This window comes from Podarcis raffonei, chromosome 1, assembly GCF_027172205.1.
Source record: "Podarcis raffonei isolate rPodRaf1 chromosome 1, rPodRaf1.pri, whole genome shotgun sequence".
Lineage (NCBI taxonomy): Eukaryota > Metazoa > Chordata > Lepidosauria > Squamata > Lacertidae > Podarcis > Podarcis raffonei.
The window spans coordinates 84,705,290-84,724,402 of NC_070602.1; the positions used below are offsets into that span (position 1 = coordinate 84,705,290).

At 46.7% G+C, this 19,113-nt stretch overlaps 2 protein-coding genes across 8 annotated transcripts in view; both read right to left on the reverse strand.

Moving 5' to 3' along the window:
* Window positions 1-1,258: 1,258 nt before the first annotated feature.
* Window positions 1,259-12,447, reverse strand: SPEGNB (SPEG neighbor). Of its 2 annotated transcripts, none has more exons than XM_053400953.1 (5): window positions 12,154-12,447; window positions 7,044-7,177; window positions 3,468-3,775; window positions 2,366-2,507; window positions 1,259-1,433 (listed from the first exon to the last, which is right to left on the reverse strand). In XM_053400953.1, the coding sequence occupies exons 2-5, from the start codon at window positions 7,175-7,177 to the stop codon at window positions 1,295-1,297; spliced, it is 723 nt and encodes a 240-aa protein (XP_053256928.1). In that variant the 5' UTR covers window positions 12,154-12,447; the 3' UTR covers window positions 1,259-1,294. The 2 variants fall into 2 exon arrangements, with proteins under 2 accessions (XP_053256928.1, XP_053256918.1); XM_053400943.1 differs by lacking the exon at window positions 12,154-12,447 and adding an exon at window positions 7,849-7,960.
* A 1,744-nt stretch (window positions 12,448-14,191) lies between these two features.
* SPEG (striated muscle enriched protein kinase) overlaps window positions 14,192-19,113 on the reverse strand; it is a 102,771-nt gene continuing 97,849 nt past the window's right edge. For all 6 annotated transcript variants that reach the window (XM_053400974.1, XM_053400965.1, XM_053401011.1 and 3 more), the window contains 3 exons: window positions 18,254-18,329; window positions 17,833-17,982; window positions 14,192-16,278 (listed from right to left, as the gene is read on the reverse strand). In XM_053400974.1, the coding sequence (XP_053256949.1) occupies window positions 16,074-16,278; window positions 17,833-17,982; window positions 18,254-18,329 (431 nt within the window). In that variant the 3' untranslated portion in view covers window positions 14,192-16,073. The remainder of the gene's footprint in view (window positions 16,279-17,832; window positions 17,983-18,253; window positions 18,330-19,113) is intronic.

Genomic DNA, 19,113 nt, shown 5'->3' on the forward strand with positions numbered 1-19,113 from the left:
GTTGCCAAGGGAATAAGGGCAAAACTCCTGGTTCCAGAACTTACTGAGGAGAACTACATTTCAGGAAACACAATGTGAGAGGAGAGAGACCAAACTGTGTTCAGTTCAGCCAGGTACCCGGAATGAAGACGCCTGAGCTAATGTTCTCTGCAGGGAAAGGTTGAAAAGATTGCTGGATGCCATCCGAGCACCATCTTGATACAAATATGGAACAGGAACACAAATAGTCTTTTGTACCTGAAGCTGGGTGATTACATGGTCCTGGGAGAGAGGAAGGACTTTGTGGGATAAGATTATTATTTCTTTTTATAGCAGGACCCATTAGGGGACCAGCTTGACTCACGGGGCCTTCTAGTCTGCAGCAATCCTAGGAATCATCCGCACTTCCATTTGTGCTATGCTTTCAAGGCATAGGCCTTTGATTTCTAGGCCTGTGTCGGAGCAGGGTTTTTTTGTCTGGCCCCTCTGTTTACCACTGAACTGGAGCAAACTGCATGGATTGCTGTTTGTTCGGATTTAGCAGTAAACTTGATTTTCCTGGGGAAAGTGGTGGAACAAACTAAAACCCCATTCAGACCCAGACCTAGAAATTACAAACCGGTGCCTAGATGACGTGGCACAGACGAAAGTTTGGATGAGCCCCTATTCTCTGAACCAAAAGAACCCTCTTGTTGACTTTAGGTTTTATCTGAGAAAGAAAAAAAGTTAGAAACTCTTCCCACACTCCACCTTTGCAGCACACAAATGAGATTCCCAGGATTTTAATTTCCTGCTGATAAATTGCATGTAGCACACACAAGTTCTCTGTACAACCAGCTGGTTTTATTTAGTTCATATAGCAAGAAAACAGGTCAGGAAGAATCTGGAGGCTTCTGGGATGGTTCACAATCTCTGAAGTGCTGGGGGAAAGCGGGTGCTGCCGATGGGAGGACTTCACAGCCCCTTCTGCGTCCTTGGAGTGGAGGCATTTCAGCAATGGCTGCACAAAATGATTAGCCTGCAAGGGACCCACCTGCCCAAGAAATGGATTCAGCCCTGGGGCACAGTGGGGAACTCTTGCCAGGAAAGGTATGGCAGAATGACATTGGCGAGAGCCAAAGGGGCAATGAGAGAAGGACTCCCTATTGCATCTTAGGGGGGACAGGACAGGATATCCCTACAGCGCCATTACAGGGCTTAATTTGCTTTCCCCAGCCATCTCTCCAGGACAATGGCCCTGGACCACACTTTGCAATGACAGAGAGTTTCTTTTGGGGGGGGGGGAACTGTACAGGAGGCAGGGGGAGGCAGGAGCTCAGATCACATCAAGGCGTGCAAAAGACTGGTCCATGCCCAGGCTGTTCTCCACAAAGACCTCGTACTTCCCAGCATCCGCCGGTGACACCTTTTTGATGGTGAGAGTTGTTGAGTCACTGCCGATGTTATAGTATATGCTGCAGGGAAGGGAAAGGTGGAAATCTCAAGTCAGGGCCCTTAGAGACAGCTGGTGTTGGGACACAAAGCAGAACTGCTAAACTGACCCATGGACCGCTGGCAGTCCATCAATTCCATTCGGGTGAGGCTGACAAACTGGGCTGCAGAACCAGCAAAAATACGGCCTTGCACTTGAGTTATTTTATTTTATTTTTGACAATGGAAGTCAAGGCTGTTTTAACTTGGGCTGGACTTATCAAAAAGAAGACTCTGGCCCAGGGCCCATGATTTTTATATTATGGCACTGGAACAGTCTACTAATTCTGTCCCCCATAACAAAATACTAATTAAAAGCACCTTTCTTGCTGGCCTGACATAAAGTCTGTTTTTAAAATGCAGCGCTGGCTTTGAGAATGGTACCAATGCTGCGGGGGGGGGGGGGGAGTTGCTGAGGGGCTGCAAAACTGAAGAATTTCAGAATGACTGCCATTACGGATGTTGATCTTTCTCTCACTTCCTCCCCATTAACTACTAGGCAAGGAAGCCCCTGATCTTTATGCTTTTAGCTCTGCCAGGTCAGTTCCATCCTGGTCCAATACAACTGAGAACACAGGAATCAAGAGGACTTGTGTTAAATGAAGAAAACACACTTATCCTGACTCAACACACGTGTCCTTTGATTCCTACACATTATGGTCCTCTATAATAACCAGAAGAACTACGTGCTTCCTTCTTCTTTCTTTCAAAAAGGTAAACTTATGTTATCACTTTCCCCATGCGAGAATTCAAGCTATTGCATCAGCCCTGTTGATTTGAACATGATCTAGTAGTGGTTATGGAATCAGGAAAGAAAGGGGTGGGGGACCTGGTTCTTGGGCTCCCCTTGCTGCCCACCTGCCCAAGCAGTGTTGGTGCTATGATGCTTATTACACCAGTGGTGAATTTCACTCACCGATCGTCCTCTTCAATATCCTCGCCATCCTTGGCCCAGCCAACATCAGGTGCGGGCTCCCCACTGATGTGGGCTGTCAGGTTGACTGTGCTGCCTTTCTTGGCTTTTGTGCTGTCTGGGCCCTTCTGAATCTTGGCAGGCACTGCAGAGGGAGAGAGCAGGTGAGATCAAAGCAAGGGCCCTTGCTTAGCCATCTTTTGCCAAGGGGACAGGCGACAGAATCCTCTGCTAGAGCATCAGGACCTAATGCTGGGGGTGCGAGTTTTGTTATGGTGCTGTGTCCTGTTCCAGGTGTTCTAGAATTTCTGTCTGATGGCCACGGGATATCTTGCAGTTATTTACTTGGCAAACCCTGTTGCACCACAGGTATACTTGGGGAAACGAGGTAAATAAATTCCTACAAAGGAGCTCTCCAGGTACCAGGTTCACTGTAGAACAGAAGTTGAGAGTCAGAACAATTTATTGTTATGCAGGTTTTTGTATACTGTGCAGGGATGTAGACTTTGCAGCTTCCCCAGCTGCTGTGTAGGGGTTTAGGGATTGGGGGGGGGGAGCAGTACACGTTCGTTTGCAGGGATTAGATTAATTGAATAATCACTCACAAAAAGCAACCCCTATTTCTGACTAACGCATCTTCTTCCAACCCATGCCTAGAAGTGGTAGGTGTGAAAAGAGGCTGCCCTCTTGGGCCCCAGTCTCAGGGATTAGCCTCCTTTCCTGATGACTGAGTAAACTATGAGGGTTCCCCCTGCCTTTCTTCTCTTCCTTCAGGTCTGGCATCATAGCTAGGTAGGGCCACGATGAGATCTAGAAGGGAGGAAGAAGGCTACGTCTTGGCAGAAGCATGGCTAAAGTTAGAAGGGGCTTGGTTTTCTCTACGCAAGACACAAGGCTATGAATAGAAATGGGCAGGGAATGGGGGGGAATGACTTGAAGGAGCAGAGCAGAGAGTGCTATTACCTTCCCCTCCTGAGATGTGCCAAATTGAGATCTCCCCGTAATGAGGAACTTTACAAGAATGGCTTGGCTTCCCAGGGGATGTGCGTGGCTAAGTTTAGAAGGGGTGTGTGGCTATGTAAGGAAGGGAGGCAGGCCGTATTACCTTCCACGAGGAGACGTGCCGAGTCAAAGCACTCTCCGAAGGGGTTCTTCACGGAGATGGTGTACTTGCCCAGGTCAGGAAGGCCAGCATCACGGACCACCAAGGCGACGATGTCTGGGTCCTCAAAGACATAGCGGTACTTGGGCCCGTCCTTGAGTTCCGCACCATCTTTGGACCAGCGGATGAAGGGGTCGGGGAAGGCACTGATGCGACACTCCAGCTTGGCTGCGCTCCCCTCGATCAGCATCACGTCCGTGAGGTTCTTCAGCACCCGTGGGGGGCCCTTCTCCTTCATTTCCTTGCGGGACCTGGTAGTGGAGAGGAGGGGGTTAAGCAGTAGGTTTTAAGGCTCCTCTTGGAGCTCCTCTCCCCCATGAATGAGGTGACAAAGTGCTCTGCCTCTAATGGTACCCAGGGCCAAACCAGACAGAGATCAGGAGATAACAGCAGCAGCCGCCAGCTGTGACACAACTGGGCAGCCTGGAAGGAGCAGCCAACCACCGACCAGCCTGCCAATCACTCAGAACCACACTTTATCAAGCTGCAGCTAATTAATCAACAATATTATGATAGTAAGTGCTCTGTGGCTAAATGGGTAGAATCTGATTGACTGGGGAAATGGGACATTCCAGCAGAATTCTTCTTACTCAATCCCTCTTCTCAGCTCCACAGAACTGATAAAAACAAGTAAAATCTGTGAGCAAAACATAGTCATTGGCTTATATTTTGATGTTGGAGTTACCTCCTTAAACTGAATAGCTGCTGCACCCTTTTTTGAGCCAATATTTCCAAGGCAAATGAGAGTGGTGAGCAAGAGTGGAGGGAGTTTTGGGTGCTTCCAAGGCTGTCGCTATTTTGCACACAAGAGTCAACTGCGTGCCAGAAAATTCAGATTGTGCAATTGATGTGGATTTAGCGCTCTGGTGCAACAAACCCGCTTCCAATAAAATAAAACCAGGTTATTATTATTATTGTAAGGGAAGTGACAAGAAAACGTACTAGAAAGCATGGGATAACAATTCCTTGACATGGCATCGTGTAACCTCCCAGCAAACAAATCAAAAAGAATGCTAAATAAACAGCCCAATGCCATATAAGCTGCTCACAAACTTTGTGCAACCAAATCCGAATGAATCCTCAATGAAGAGGTTGCTAGTAGTTCAGAAACTGGATTGAATGGAGGAGCTGAGGTGTGAACCTGATTTTCTTGCACAAAGATCATCTGGTGGTTAGACTGTGGCTGTGTACTCATTACCATTTTTTCTGGCTCCAGTGCGCTCCCACTGCTGGTGTTTGAAACCCTCAGCACATGATGTTAGCCACAATTCATGTCTATCCTGTAGTTTCTGGAGAAATTCTGCTGTTGGATGCATTTTCCCTCAAACCATTTTCCATCCGATTTGCAAGCATAAGCCAAGGTTAAGATGAGGTACCAACATGCGAGACACCCAATGGCATGCACAGATGACTGTTTCATTGAATTGGAGTTTGGTGGTGAAGGATGGGTGTGTTGCAGACGCAGGAAAACCAAAGAGGTAATGCACATCAGGTGAAGGCATCCCTGCACACTCTGGGGTGTACAACAATGTGCAGAAGTGGCTTGAAACGCAGCAAGGGGAAATGACTTCACTGCATTTGAAGGTGCTAATGCTTATGCCTGATCTTTATTGAGGTGATTTGTTTGTGGCAGTAGCTATATGACAATGGGCATTCATCCTGATTTACTTTGGAGGTGTGTGTGCGTCTTTCTGTTAACAATACATTAAGCCCACACTTTACAGTGTACTTCCTAACCAAAAAAGACAGTTATTTTAAAAAGTGGATATGTTGTGCTACAGCAACATAGCACTGTCATTGTGCAAACTTCTGTATGTGCCTCAATCCTTCCTGCAAGATGCTGACTGTCTTGAGGCCACCTGAGTCAGGGCTCATCCAGACTTCCTTTTATGCTATGTTTCTAGTCACATGTATGTGCTTTAAACCTCCATATCTGAGCCCTCCCTTTTTTGCTGTGGTTCTTCCCCTGTGAAAACCTGCTCTTTAGCACTAAATTGGAGCAAACAGCAATCCACAGAAACTCTGAATTGCTGTTTGTTCTGATTCAACATTAAAGAGCAAGTATTCCTGGGGAAAGCAGGGGGGTGGGGAACCCCACAACAACTCTCGCATGCGGCGTTTTAAAATGTGGACATGTGCCTAGAAAGGTGAGGGCAAAAGGTAAGTGTGGATGAGCCCTAAGTGTGCTACCAGGAGTGCTACATTTTAAGTATTTTAGTTAAATGGAGCAAAGGAGAAACTATCCCAGTGAAGCAAGGCATCCGTCCGTCTTCTTTCCATCTCCAAAGTTCCCCTTCCCCATGAAAGTTTTGGAATCTTTATGCAGCCAAACTTCCCAATTCCAGACAACATTTTGGGCTGTAATAAGAATGGCAGAGTCCGAACCTGCAGTTCTCACATGTGCTGGAGTTTTGTTTTTCCCCTCATTGCTACATGCCTAAAGCCAGTCCTCTGTTGCCTTGTCTCCCAGATCACCTGCTGCCTCCCCAAAGTCTCTGGCTGCTTCTCTCACCTCCTGCTTGGTTTTTGCCCTTCTCCTTCATCCATTTCATGACTGCTGTCTCTTGCACCCTCTTCCACTGCACAACTATATTCTGGAACCACCACAGCTTCTCAAAATACTGCTCAGGTTGCCCTTTGTCTTCATGAGCACACTCTAACCCTTATTTATTTGATTTATTACCCAGTGCCCAGGGATGAGCCACAGGAATTTAAAAACACAATATTGAAAGCAGTTTAAAACAAATCAGAGTCACAAGAATAGGGTGGGTTGTCAGAAGCACAGAGAGACAGATAAATATTCAAAGGTCAAGGTAAAGAGGTGTATTTTCAGAATGCGATGAAGGTGCTGGGCACACCTCTGTGGAGTAGGAACTCTAAAATTTAGGGATGCCCCACATAGAAAATGTCCTCTTCCAGGCCACCACCCCTTGAACTTCTGAGGACCAGTGGAACAACCAAGGGAGCTCCCTCTGATGATCAGGGCTCATTAACCCTTCCACTTGTGCTGTGCCAAGTTTTCTGCTTGCCTCGCTCCTTTTTGATGGAAAAGCTGCTCTTAAGTGATATATTGGAACAAATGGCGATCTGGGGGAAACCCAGCAGCAGGGGTGGGGGCGTGAGCAGCAGAACAAGAGGAAGTGTGAATAGTGTATGCAGATGGGGTGGAGATGTTATGGGTCTGAGTCCCTCTGCACAGCCATACCACATACTACTGGAGACATAATCAGTCTTGATGTTCAGTTCTACAAGCTCTCCTGCTCTCAACACTACTGGACACTACTACTACTACTACTACTACTACTAATAATAATAATAATACTTGGATTTTTTATCCATCCTTTACCATAGGGTGGGTTGCAACAATATGAACATGCAAGATGAAAACCAGTTAAAACAATTTACCACCAGACGAGCAGAGTGGACCCATTCTTGGGTGTCAAAAGCAGGGACAAAAGAGGTGCATTTTCAGCCCAGCCCTGATAACGGTCCCATCCTCCCACCCGCTATCCCCCTCACCTGTGCCCACGATAGGAAGCCTGGATGCGGATGGCAGCATTCTGCACCTGAGGGTCATTTATGTCCAGGGAAAATCCTGCAGGGGGAGGGGCTGCACCACCTGCTGCTGGTTTCTTGGGTGCAGCTTTTGACATCTGTGGGGAGATGGAGGAGTAGCAGGTTCAATATTGGGGGCGGGGGAGAGAGGGAGAGAAACAGGCTCCTACATAGCACAGAGTCCAACCCTCTTCCTTCCTGCTTCCACCCAACGCCAGGCTCACATCAACCATCTCAAGAGGACCCATGCTGTCTTGCTCCATGTATACAACTGCAAAGACACCTCACTGAGTGTCATCTTTACTCTTCTGGGGCAAATCAGTCCAGACCCACTTAAGTGGGATGAGAATAAAGTTGTGCTTTCGCCCACTCCCTCATTATTATATCTCCAGTTTTAGACACACCCTGATGAGGGTCATAGCATCACAGAGCTGTAGAGTTGGAAGAGACCATGACAGTCATCTAGTCCAACCCCTGCAATGAAGGGATTTTTTGTCCAATGTGGGGCTCAAACTCATGACCCTGAGATTAAGAGTCTCATGCTCTACCAACTGAGCCATGGAAGAGGTTGTCCAGTTGGTGAGCAGCTGAGCCATTCTGTTTTGATCCATGTCTTTCATGGAAGGCTGAGGCACCTCAGATAAGGAGAGTTAAGAGGCAGCTCTCCCAATCCCCAAGGTAGGGTGTTGTTGGAGCATGTGGTAGGGCTGGGACAGGGCATGAGTTCTCAGGGGTCCCCTTCTCTGCTGATGAGGTTGAGCTCTCTTACCGTAGACAGCACCAATGCAGCTCCGCTGTGTTGGAAAAGGCCACAGGCCCCTCATCCCACCCAAATTTATATCTCTGCAGGGGAGAAGCCAGGTCTGCCCATGCCCACAGATGCATTCCTGCCCTGACGTCTCCTTCTTTGGCCGGGGGGGTGCGTCCCCCCTGCCCAGACGGGAATCCTGGGCGCTCCCTTATATAGCCTGTTGCCAGCTACCTGTGAGAATTGGGGCTGCACTGATTGCAGCCCGGTGCTGTGTAATCACATTGACCAGCCCAGAGGGACCCAGATGGAGCAGCTGCAACCATTCCTGCCCTCTGGCTGAGAGACAGAGTGGCAGGGCAAGGCTCCGCTGTCTGGGCTGTTCCCAATGCAAACGCTGCCTTAGGAGGACTGGAAGGGATGAGAACAGTTTGGAGTAGCAAGCAACAGGATCAGAGGATATCCCAAGAGTTGGGAAGAACTGGAGCTTTGCTCGGATGAGCAGATATTGTATTGTCAGGACAAGCTGCTTGAGTGGATCATCCACAGTCGTCACAATGAACCCCTTTGGTATACTCAAAACACCCTCATCCAGGGAGGAACAAATCTATCCGTTTTAATTTCCCTCAGTTCCTCATTTCCACCATCTTAAATTCAGTTTGCCCCGTTTTCTGTATTAGTGCATGAATTTGCCCTCCCAAAAACTCCAATGGCATTCTAACGCCTGATTCATTTCCAATTTTGCTTAACGTACAATTTTTCGCTATTGTGTTTTTATAGGTCATTTCCCACTAATATGTGAATTTTTCTTTATACTATCCCTGAGTATATGCATATTAATACTTTCTCCTAACTGGTGGCATTTTTGTACATCACTTTTGGGTGGAGAACCTCACCACAAAGTTCAGGGAAAGATGGCTGTGTTTTGTTTTGCATGTTGTTACAGGAAATGCAAATTAAATAGGTTTGTCTTAAAATGCAAACAGAAGCAAAATTCTCCCCTATCCCTATGACACCAGCCAGTAGTTCACCTAATGCTGCACACATCTCCAAATCATATAATAAGGAGTGAAATTAAGCAGACTACATATGGATTCACATAGAAAAGTAGGAGTGTCCACCAAAAGCAGTTATGTCCGTTGTTGGTGAACACACTCCCCAATATCTCCTGTGGAATTCTCCAGCAAAACATTTTACCTCAGGCATGACTATCACTTTTTGATGAAATGGACTATAGTCCATGAATACTTATGCCAAAATAAAGCTCCTTAAAATGCCCCTGGATTCGATTGCTTTTTGCTGAGACGGATGTACCTATTTATGTATACCTCTGACACACAGTTGTCCTACATAGCATGGAAGATATTTAGCACTTTTTTAAAGAGAAGAAAAGGGGACCTGTGAAAAGAGAATAACGGGGGGAAGTCACCTGTTTGATTTCTGCATTTCCGGTGGTAGTTACTGGCAAAGGATCAAGGCCAAGGACAACTTGGAAGCCCTGGTTGTACTGAAGCAGTTATGTGACTGTACAGTACAGCAGGAGATGCCAGTGTGGTGCTTGCCAATGCTCAGGTGCCCACAGAGGCCTTCCGTGGCACTGCAGGATCCTCCTCCCCACTGAAATTACCGTAGGTTAGGAAGAAGCTTTCCATTGTCTTGGTGGTGGTGTGTGTGCGTGTGGTGCCCAAGACACTTCCTTTTCTTCTTTTATATAAATATTTTTTTATTAAGTTTTACATAGTACATTTCAATTTAAACATACCATTCACCTTCTCCAGCTGGCAAATGTGTCCACAGGCCCCAGAATGCCAGCCGACTCTACTGTACAGAAATCTTTATGGATTTATTCAATCCATATTCCAAATAGGCCCATTTGGCCATGAGGTCCTGAAGCAGTTTAACTGCATTGACATGCTCAGGAGTAGGCAGAATGCTGATTAGCCTTCTTATCCATCTTCATTTCATTTCTGAATGGAAAGGTAGGATATGCTATTAATTTAAATTAAAAGGTGGCACTGGTTATTATTTTTTCAACCAATAAAATAATAACGTCCCCAGAAATTGCTGCCCACTTGTTTCGCAGCAGGGACAATGATGTCACCTCCTGGGGCTCTAATCCATACCCAGGCTCTATTTGCCAATCTTCTGTGTGCCAGATAAATAAGCTTTTCCCATTCTGAGAGAAACCCACCAAATGAGCTGAGCAGAGAAAGAGGTGGGTCACACTGATTAGCATGCATGGCTGAGGGTTAAAAGGCAATTTCAATTTTTTTGGGGGGGGAATAGATTCCCTTTATTATGCTATCAAAAGGACACAAAATAGTGAGCTAGTTTTTGAGTCCACCGGAAGAACTCATCTTCAAGCAAGACGTTGAGCAAAAGTAGTTTTTTTGTGGGGGGGATAGGAGGAGAAAAGGCAGACTTGGTATTGCAACCATAATCAGTTGGTAGAGCATGAGACTCTTAATCTCAGGGTCGCATGTTTAAGCCCCACGTTGGGCAAAAGATTCCTGCAATGCAGGGGGTTGAACTAGATCACCCTCGTGGTCCCTTCCAACTCTATGATTCTATGTCTGCATTGTCCAATTATTCATTTTTGTTGTATAATCTTTAAAAAGATGTGGCTATGGTGGTTATCATGAAGAGCTCCTGTAGTTCAGAATTTATCACTACATCACGGAAAGTCCCAATGCTATTAAAATGTTAGTTTATTAAAATGTTAGTTTATTAAAATACTAGTTTGACGTGCAAGACAGGAAATCTGTTTCCCTTGTTGTAGATATTGATCCTCCCTGTAGCTTCTTTTAAAAATGTTTAATTTCCTTGTTAACATGGGTTATATTATGTCCTGATTAGATCTGATCTTTAATTAAATTTTTTTTTAAAAAAACCACAAAACCCTGTTTATTTCAAGATTCTTATAAAGGGTTCCATCATCATAGCATGTTTTCCACATTGCCTTTTTCTGAACACTGCTGCCTTGCTTTGAAGTTTAGGATTTATTTAACTTCTGCTATAGAGCGGCAGCAATAGCAGATCTCCTATGTTGCCTGGTTTCAAGCCTGGGAAAGCTTCTTCCATACCACTTCTGTGCAGCTACTTCTGTTTATTTCAACTGTACAATTGGCTGCCAAAGGTGGATGTGCTTTGAACCACAGCCCAGTTTTCCCTACAGCCCAGTTGTCCTGATAGGGAAAGTAGGTTGAATGTGGATTATCCAGAGCAGGAGCACAGTTGTATAAACCCAAATATTCTGCTCAGTTATTATTACTACTATTATTGTTGTCAATGATGCCACATTTCTTATTTATGTAGCGCCATCAATAAGTGGGGTATAGAGTGCTGGTCAAGGTCCCAACTATGATCTGTGCATAACTCAAGCACTGCTAGGAATTGTTTCTTTTTGTTTTCCAATGTATTTCTTATCAGTAAAATGATAAAATGGAGGATGAGTAACCAGGGAAAGACCATCCATTGTCAAGAGGCATGGTCAGAGTTCAAGGACACATTCCAGCCAGACAAGAAAGATGAGGTGAGTGGCCTAAGGGGAGTGGCCTGAGGAGGGGCAGATAGGGAGACCTGAAGGATTGCATTCAATCCCCAGATACGAGGTTCTCCACAGCTGGCCAATGCCATAAAGAAAGCGATAGTCTTTAAGGTGCCACAAGACTGCAACAGACTTGCATGGCCACATCTCTGGAGTGCCGATTGGCTAAAATATCTGATCGATTATGCATTTTCCTTCATGTTTAACCTGATAAAGAATTTGGATTATGCTCGAATTTGTATTCTAGTCTCACAGCTTCTGCATAGCTTCTTTGGTACTCGCTAGTATGATGTCTGGTTTAAAAGAGAAACCTGAAGGACGTACAGTAGTAGCTCGAGTGTCCCTGGGGAGTTAGTGAGGTGTCAAGTGCACTACAGTTTCCAGAATGGCATCCATCCCAGAATGTGAGAGAATGTTCTAACAGCAGCAACCTGGGCTTGGGAGAAGTATCTCCAATTTCTTATCCCAGTAGTTTGGGGTCTCTCTCTCTCTCTCTCTCTCTCTCTCTCTCACACACACACACACACACACACGTTTGTGAAGAAACGAGCAAGCAGTTCTGACCTCAGTACTGCAACATAAATTACAACAGAACCCAGGAAGTTGCCTTATACAGAGTCAGGCCACTGGTCATTCTGTGTAACTCAGGATTCTCTGTGTTGACCAGCAGCGGTTGTGGCTCTCCAGGGTTTTAGGCAGGAATCTTTTCCAGCCCTACACCTCCCTGCTTCCCTAGCAGTAAAAAATAAATAAATGCAATAATGAATTATAGAACTTACAAATGTGCTGCCCTTTCAGCAAACAGCTGCCTGAGAGGAAGTTTCGCTCGGCCTACTAGTACAGCCATCCCTGACTCTAGCACCGGTGAGTCAGTCAGTGAAAACTGAAGGCGTCGATTCCCCCCCCCCCCTTGCCAGGGAGGGGACTTTATCTTTTAGGGCAGTGCCTGTTCAGTCAGGAATCTTTCTATCCCCATCTGAGGTTTATGCTGAATTTCTAGCGGCAGTTTCAGGAAGAGTAGAAGCTGCAGACAGGTTTGTCAGGGATAGGTGGGGAAAATGGCGCCCCTCATATTGTTGTTGTTGGATGTGGGAGCTGGAGGCCAATTGGTCAGGACAGATGGGAGTTGTAGTCCAGCAATATCTGGGAGGGAGGGAGGGAGGGAGAGAGAGAGAGAGCGCCTTCTCCTTTAGAGAAAGGAGTGGAGCTAATTAGCTGGATGAGGGTTGAGGTTTTTTATATATTTACACACACACTCCTTTCTCCAAAGAAAAGGAGAAGGGGCTCTTTATCTACTCCCACTCCCTTGTGAACAGCTAAGAAGGAAGGCTTTGGAAAAGCCCCTTACAAAGCTGAGCACTGCTGAAGTGCTTCAGGAGAGAATTGTTAATGCTTCTTTTGCTGCCCATGCTGGGGAGGAGGGCGTTAAGGTTAAGCAGCGCTTTGCTGATGCTTCATCTCGGATGATTGATATCCCTTCACTCCTTGTTTATTTTAAAATATGGCTTCTGGTAAGTACTAGATCAGATGCAAAGTGTGTGTTTTGTGTGGCAGGCTTGAAGCTTGTCTGCTCAGCGCCAGACATTAAAATTTAAATTGTACTGTGGAATAAGGCATGTCTTAGGATGTGTACACACTCCCACAACCTTAGTGGCAGCAAGGTTGCCTCTCACTTTGAGTGAAAGATGTGACTGGCAGTGAGACAAGATTGCCCAGGGGGTTGTAGGATGGATGTCTTTTAGGAAGGTGCCTCTCATATTTAGGTTGAGGTCACCTCCTCAGATTGCTTCCCCTTTGGAGGAGAGGAATTTGTTTAGTGTTTTCTGTTTGAACTCCAGTTTTGTGTTTGGGGCATTTATGGAGCCAATTGTCAGTTTAGTTTTGCCATCTAGTACCCCTTTAGCAAAAATGAATCTGCCTTTTTTGTCTTTTAGCACTGTTGTGACTTGGAAATTTAGGTCTCTACTAAGTATTATGGCTATTCTGTGGGCCTTTCCTGAGCGTGGTGCCACCCATGACTGAAGTGGGATTTGCTCAGGAGTTTGCTTCCTTTGGGTGGGGGTTGTGTATTTCCTGTAGGAAGGTATTGCATGGTTTCATGGTGTTTACATACAAGGTGATGCATTTTCTTTTAACAGGGTTTCCCAATCCCCTCACATTTAGTGTAATTGCTTTTAAGCTAGCCATTTTTTATTTTTTAGGATGATTCCCTACCAACCCGTCTGGGTTGTCCTGTGTCTCTCACCTTATATTGTCTATCGAACCTAGGGTGTTGTGATGACATATAGTGTGGTGGGTGGGGTTAGAGTTAGGGGTGGGCTGAAGATTGGGGGGTAGGTTATAGAAAGTAGCATACATGCAGTTATATAGGTGTTTGGGGTTGCTTGGACCATTTGGCTCCCAGCCAGTTGGTCCAGCATCTCAGCTGGCATGGAGCTCCTTCTTTGAAAACAGGCCGTCTTCCCTTTCGCTTGCAATAGGGGTGGGTCAGTGAGACGGTGTCAAGCGCCTTTGTGGCGCTTGTGTTGGGCATAAGGTTTTTAAACAATGTTGTCAGTATTGTTAACAACATTATTGGTTTGTTGGGGTATTAGGATAGGGATGTGAATATTGGCATGCTTCTTAACGAGTGCTACAGTGCTATAACACTAATTTTAAAAATAAAAGGGGGGAAATATTTCTAGTCACCACCATTTTAGCAATGTGCTTTCCCCCCTAATTATACACTTCCAATCTTCACTTCTGGTTCAAAACAAACATGAAACACTTTCATAGCAATCATGGGCGATCACACTTTAATGAAGAAGTGCTTAGCGCTAAATAAATAACTGATTTTTATTTTATTTTTTTAAGAATCACTCAGGTTTCTTCTTCAAATGGCCACTTAGGTGAATTAGATCTTTCCTCCCCCTCCCCCACCCAGCAGCTCTGTCACACCCACTGGTGTGGATGGGACATAGCAGGATGAACATACAGAAAAGTGCAATATCCCTGATAGTGTGCAAAGTTCAACTGCAATTCCTCTTGTACCTTACAGTGGAAGAGCAATGATTTTTTAGCGCTAGGAAGCCACCCATCTGGAAGCAGTCCTGGTTTGCTTTGCTTGCTCCATGCCACAGGGAAATGAGCATCTTCACAATCAAAACACACTGGGGCATGGGGTGAAAAGACTGAGATGGGGAACCATGGTCATGGATTCACATAGCCAAGGTGGGGGTGGTTAGGTAGGTCTGCTTCATTTGGTAGGTCTGCTTTCAACTCTGTGCCAGTGGTACATTCTCTTCATTCCCTACCCATACGAAATCCAGGTTTGTCCTTCCTGGGTTGCCCTAAGGCGCAGCTGTGAAAACTTGTAGACACTCATTTTCAAAATGGCCTCCACCCTTCTCAGTGGGGTATGTCAGGTCTGGTTTGCTATGGACACTACACAGGTCAAGAGCAGAGAAACAAATGCCCACTACCCCCACCCCAAGACTTAGAACCAACCCTGTTGTCCTCTTCAACCCACCCACCACCAGAGGCCATGTAAGGTCACATGTGTGCCTGACTGCAAAAGGAGAAGGTGCCTATGTTTGGAGGACCTCTGCCTGTCTCTGTGCCATCGTGAGTGATCTGTAGGTGCCAGAAGGGGCTATGGCAAAAGAGCACTGAAAGAGAGGAGGGTTCATGTAGGCAAATGTATGAAGGGGTGGTGTATCTGAAGCATGTCCTTGATTCAGAAAGGCATGCAGGGAGAGAAGGCATCTATCTTCTGCACTGGTTCTGAAGCTTAAGGTAGGACTGGGCTGAGTGTATCCGTGTCAGAAAAACACAAGGAAGGCAGCAGCAAAGAAGAGGCATTGTGGGATGGTAGGTATGTAAACAGGGAAAAACTGGTGGGTGTCTCACATGATTGGCTTCTTCTGGATACCCAAGCAGAGGTGAGTGGCGAGGAACCCCAGGGAAAGTACCATCAGCCCTTGACTCCAGCAGTCTTTGTTATTAGCTGCTGTCTTAAGTGTAGGGGTGCTGTGGATTTAATGTGCACCTCCACTCCCAGCCCCTACCTTGGGGACCAGAAATATCCATTATACTCCCTATACTGCATACTGTTGGCTATGCAGGTGGGGGGTTGGAGTTTTCCATTGCTGAAATGCCTTCTCTGCAATACTTCGGGGTTGATCCTTCATTGTCTTCTTCCCAGCTCAGCTTGGCATGTAAGGAAGAGATGCCCCATTGCTCAGTGGCTGCAGCTGGCATGTTTTGCATCTGCTGTTAAGTCAGTGGGAGCGCTTGGTTGCGCCTGACCTACGCAGGGTACAGACGCAGCCCTTGAGGCACAATACAGGAAGGGCCCTTGGCATCCCCACGGGGAGGAGGAGTTTATTTAGACAAGGAAACGTCAAGGCTTTCTCCTCCCCCCTTGACCTTGGCCTGGGAACAGCATGGCTTCATGGCCCACTGCGCTTCATACCTCCCTCAACCCAACCCCATGGCAGCGAATCTTGTCAATCTGCCATTTTCGGCCCCCAGGCTCCCTCTCTCTGGGCCAGGCTACCTCCAGGACTGGTAGGTAGAGCGAAGAACAGCGGCCAGTGCTGACGACTCTTCTTGATCCATGAGGTATATCAACAAGTCCCACCCTGGCTGGCTGGGTGGGTGCTTGGCCCATCACGCCCCCTGCTGGAATGTTCTGTGGCTCCTCCGGCAGGGCAGGCGGCTAGGGCATGTGGCTGCTGGCGCCATGGTAGGAGCGCAGTAAGACCTTGTGCTTGGTGGCCACCTCAGTGCGCTGCCGCTGGTGCTCCACCAAGAACTCTTTCAGGCGGCTGGTGGTGAAGGTGAGGGTCTGCCGACGCAGCTTCATCAGGTAGGCGTCCTGGAGCCAAGGGTTAGCAAAGCAGTCCTTGAGAGCTGGGCGGCTCCTGCAAGGCCAAGAGATATTAGGATGAGGCTGCCTTTTTCCTCCCCAGACCCAGAAGAACAAGGAGGAAGTAGGAACATGACTGGAGGAATGAGCTGTGGACAACATATAGGAAGCTGCCTTATCCTGAGCTGGGCCATTGCTTCATCTAGCTCAGGAGCAGCAGCCCTTCCCAGCCCTACCTGGACACTCAGGTGACTGAACCTGGGAGTTTTTGCGGGCCAACCAGCCTCATATAGGCAATGTGCTTAAGTCTAATTAATGCCTTAAGGGGTTAAGATCATAGAGTAAGCTGTCCTGCCAGGCTTAGCTCACCTTGGGAGGAACTGGGCATTCAAGCCTTTGTTCTCCTTCAGTCCACCTGAGAAGAGGCTAACCTGGTTGCTCCAGCTTAGCTGAATGGCTCTCACAAGCCACTCTTGACTTCTACCTATACCAATAATTTAGGAACCATCACCACTATAACGAAGCCAAGTTTTACTGCCTGTGCAGTTTTCTGAAGCACATGAATCTGACCGTTGAAGAGTTTATATGTAAACCATTTTTAACATAACCAAATGTGGTCCTTTTCTATGTTAGGGGAAGAGGGAAAGTTTGGAACTCACTTTAAAGGATGCACATTTTAAAGGTCTAACAGCCTATCTTGGCACGCCTTAATTTGCTGCATGTTTTGTGATTTTAAATCTCTGCTGGGGTTCTCTTACTTGGCTCAAACCTGGATCTTGACAACCAGAAATTCTCCCTTTTGTACCTATATTTCCTTAAGCCAATGTTTTTTGCATGCAGAACATAAGCACAAGCTCCATCACTGGGCAACAGTCCTTCCCCAAACATGGCCACACCCAGACTTCATAGCAGAAAATTTGGGGACTGAGGACATAGCTCAGGACTCTCATCTCCTAGAACAGCCCATTCTCACTCACCAGGAGTCCTGCATACCTGGGAGTATGCCATGTTGAGCACAGTGGAATTTACTTCCAGGCACACATGCCTAGGATTGCACGGTCAGTTTGCTTTAGAGACTGAGTACAGTCCTACCTAGCTTCCTCTGGTTTGGAATTACATGTCCTAGTATTGTTAGTCCAGAGGGGCTGCAACTCCCACCATCCCTGACCACTGGCCATTTAGGCTAGGGCTGATGGGAGTTGGAGTCAAAGGACATTAATAGGGCCAGATGTTCCCCATCCCTGGTACAAACGCTTTAAACATCAAGGGTGATGGTGATCTCAGGGATGCTGGACTCAGACTGCATTCTGCTACTGCTGAAAAGATCTACTCTGGAATTTCTCAACCTAAGCAGCTCATTTAGCTCTCAGGACTTTATTGCTGAACTCCAGACTAATCCAAGACTAAGCAGTACCTGCTTTTCTGACACAGGGGCTGTGGCCATAGCACCACTCCCATGGCTCAAATGCCACCAGAGAGAGAAACCTCCGAAATCTGAGTCTTGCCTTGAAGCTCCCCCAGATTCTAGGTCTGTCTGTTCCACTGCTCTTTACGAAGGCAACTTTGCCTCGCCACCCATCCCATGGCCTTTCACCCTTCTTTCACTCACCATGGATGGGCAGAGAGAACCTTGCGGATGAAGAGTGCAGCACTCTGGGAGACGTTGGGGTACAACTTGAAGGCATCATAACGCCCTGCCAGGATCCTGCTCTCTACTTCCAAGGGATCCATTTCAAAGAATGGGGAGCGTCCACTGAGCCTGACAAGCAAAATAGAAGATAAAAGTGCAGGGCACACACATGCACAATATCACTCGTCCATCAAACCAGCACTCCCAGCAGTTTTTATGGAGAAGTTTTTATGGTGCATCAGAGATCTATGACTGCAGGCAGGAGTCTAGAATAATCCTGTCCTTCAAGTGAATCTGGTCAGGTGAGTCAGAAAAGGCGGCTCTGGACATCCATTTCTAATTCCACCTCTTGTCCCCTGCTTGTCAGATTCCCACATTCACCCTCTTCAGCCATACTTACATGATGTATATGAGGACTCCCAAGCCCCAGATATCAGCTGCCGAACCAATGGGATCCCCCTTCACCATTTCTGGAGCTGCAAAGGAAACAGTGAAGGATCATCTCTTTCCCTGCACAGAAGCTTCACCACTTTACCCTGGCCTTTGACAGTTAAAGGTTTTTTTGTTTAACCTATACTGTGCTGCTTTTATTTGGAACTCTTTTACTCGGGTGGATGGTGGGGTGGGGGAGAAGTGTTTACCTGACCTCCTGATAGGTCAGTCACTACTGCTTATTTGGAGAGGTGAGCTGGCTGCGAATTTGGCACAGCAAAAAACACACTGGCAGAGCCACTCTGGTCTCCTGTTGGTGTGTTTGCACCACGCCAGTGTCCCTCCCATCCCCCTTTTCTCTCCTGGCAAACGGCAGTGGATCACAGGCCAGAAAGTCAGGTAGGTGTCTCTGCCCCTCCATGCCACCTCACTGCTGGTTTTACTTGTGTTTTTTTAATAGTTGTATAAACTGCCTTACTTGCTTTTATAATTGTATGATTATATTTTTATAAGCTTTCCTGGGACCTTATGGTAAATGGTGAGCAATAAATCTTATACAAAAATAAATAAATAAATTGCCATAATGAGCCCAGAGGGGTTTCTGTTTGTTGTGCTAGAGAGACCCACTGGATTAAGCTGATTGATCCTCTGCCGCTCTATGGTTAAGATGCAAGTGAATCATCTGTGGTCTAGCCTGGGAGGGGAACAGAACTGTGTAAAGTAAACAGTTCTAAGCCTGGAGCAGCAAATCACACACACACACACACACACACACACACACACACACAAAACAACCCTAGCAGTAAAGTGTCTGGGGAAAGCTCAGTT

Excerpts from the sequence above, each read along its gene's own strand:
- SPEGNB (XM_053400953.1), bottom strand. The coding sequence starts at position 7,177 with ATGTCAAAAGCTGCACCCAAGAAACCAGCAGCAGGTGGTGCAGCCCCT. Across the intron at positions 3,776-7,043 it reads GCTTCCTATCGTGGGCACAG|GTCCCGCAAGGAAATGAAGG; the intron begins GTGAGGGGGATA and ends CTCCACTACCAG. Across the intron at positions 1,434-2,365 it reads GATATTGAAGAGGACGATCG|CATATACTATAACATCGGCA; the intron begins GTGAGTGAAATT and ends CCTTCCCTGCAG.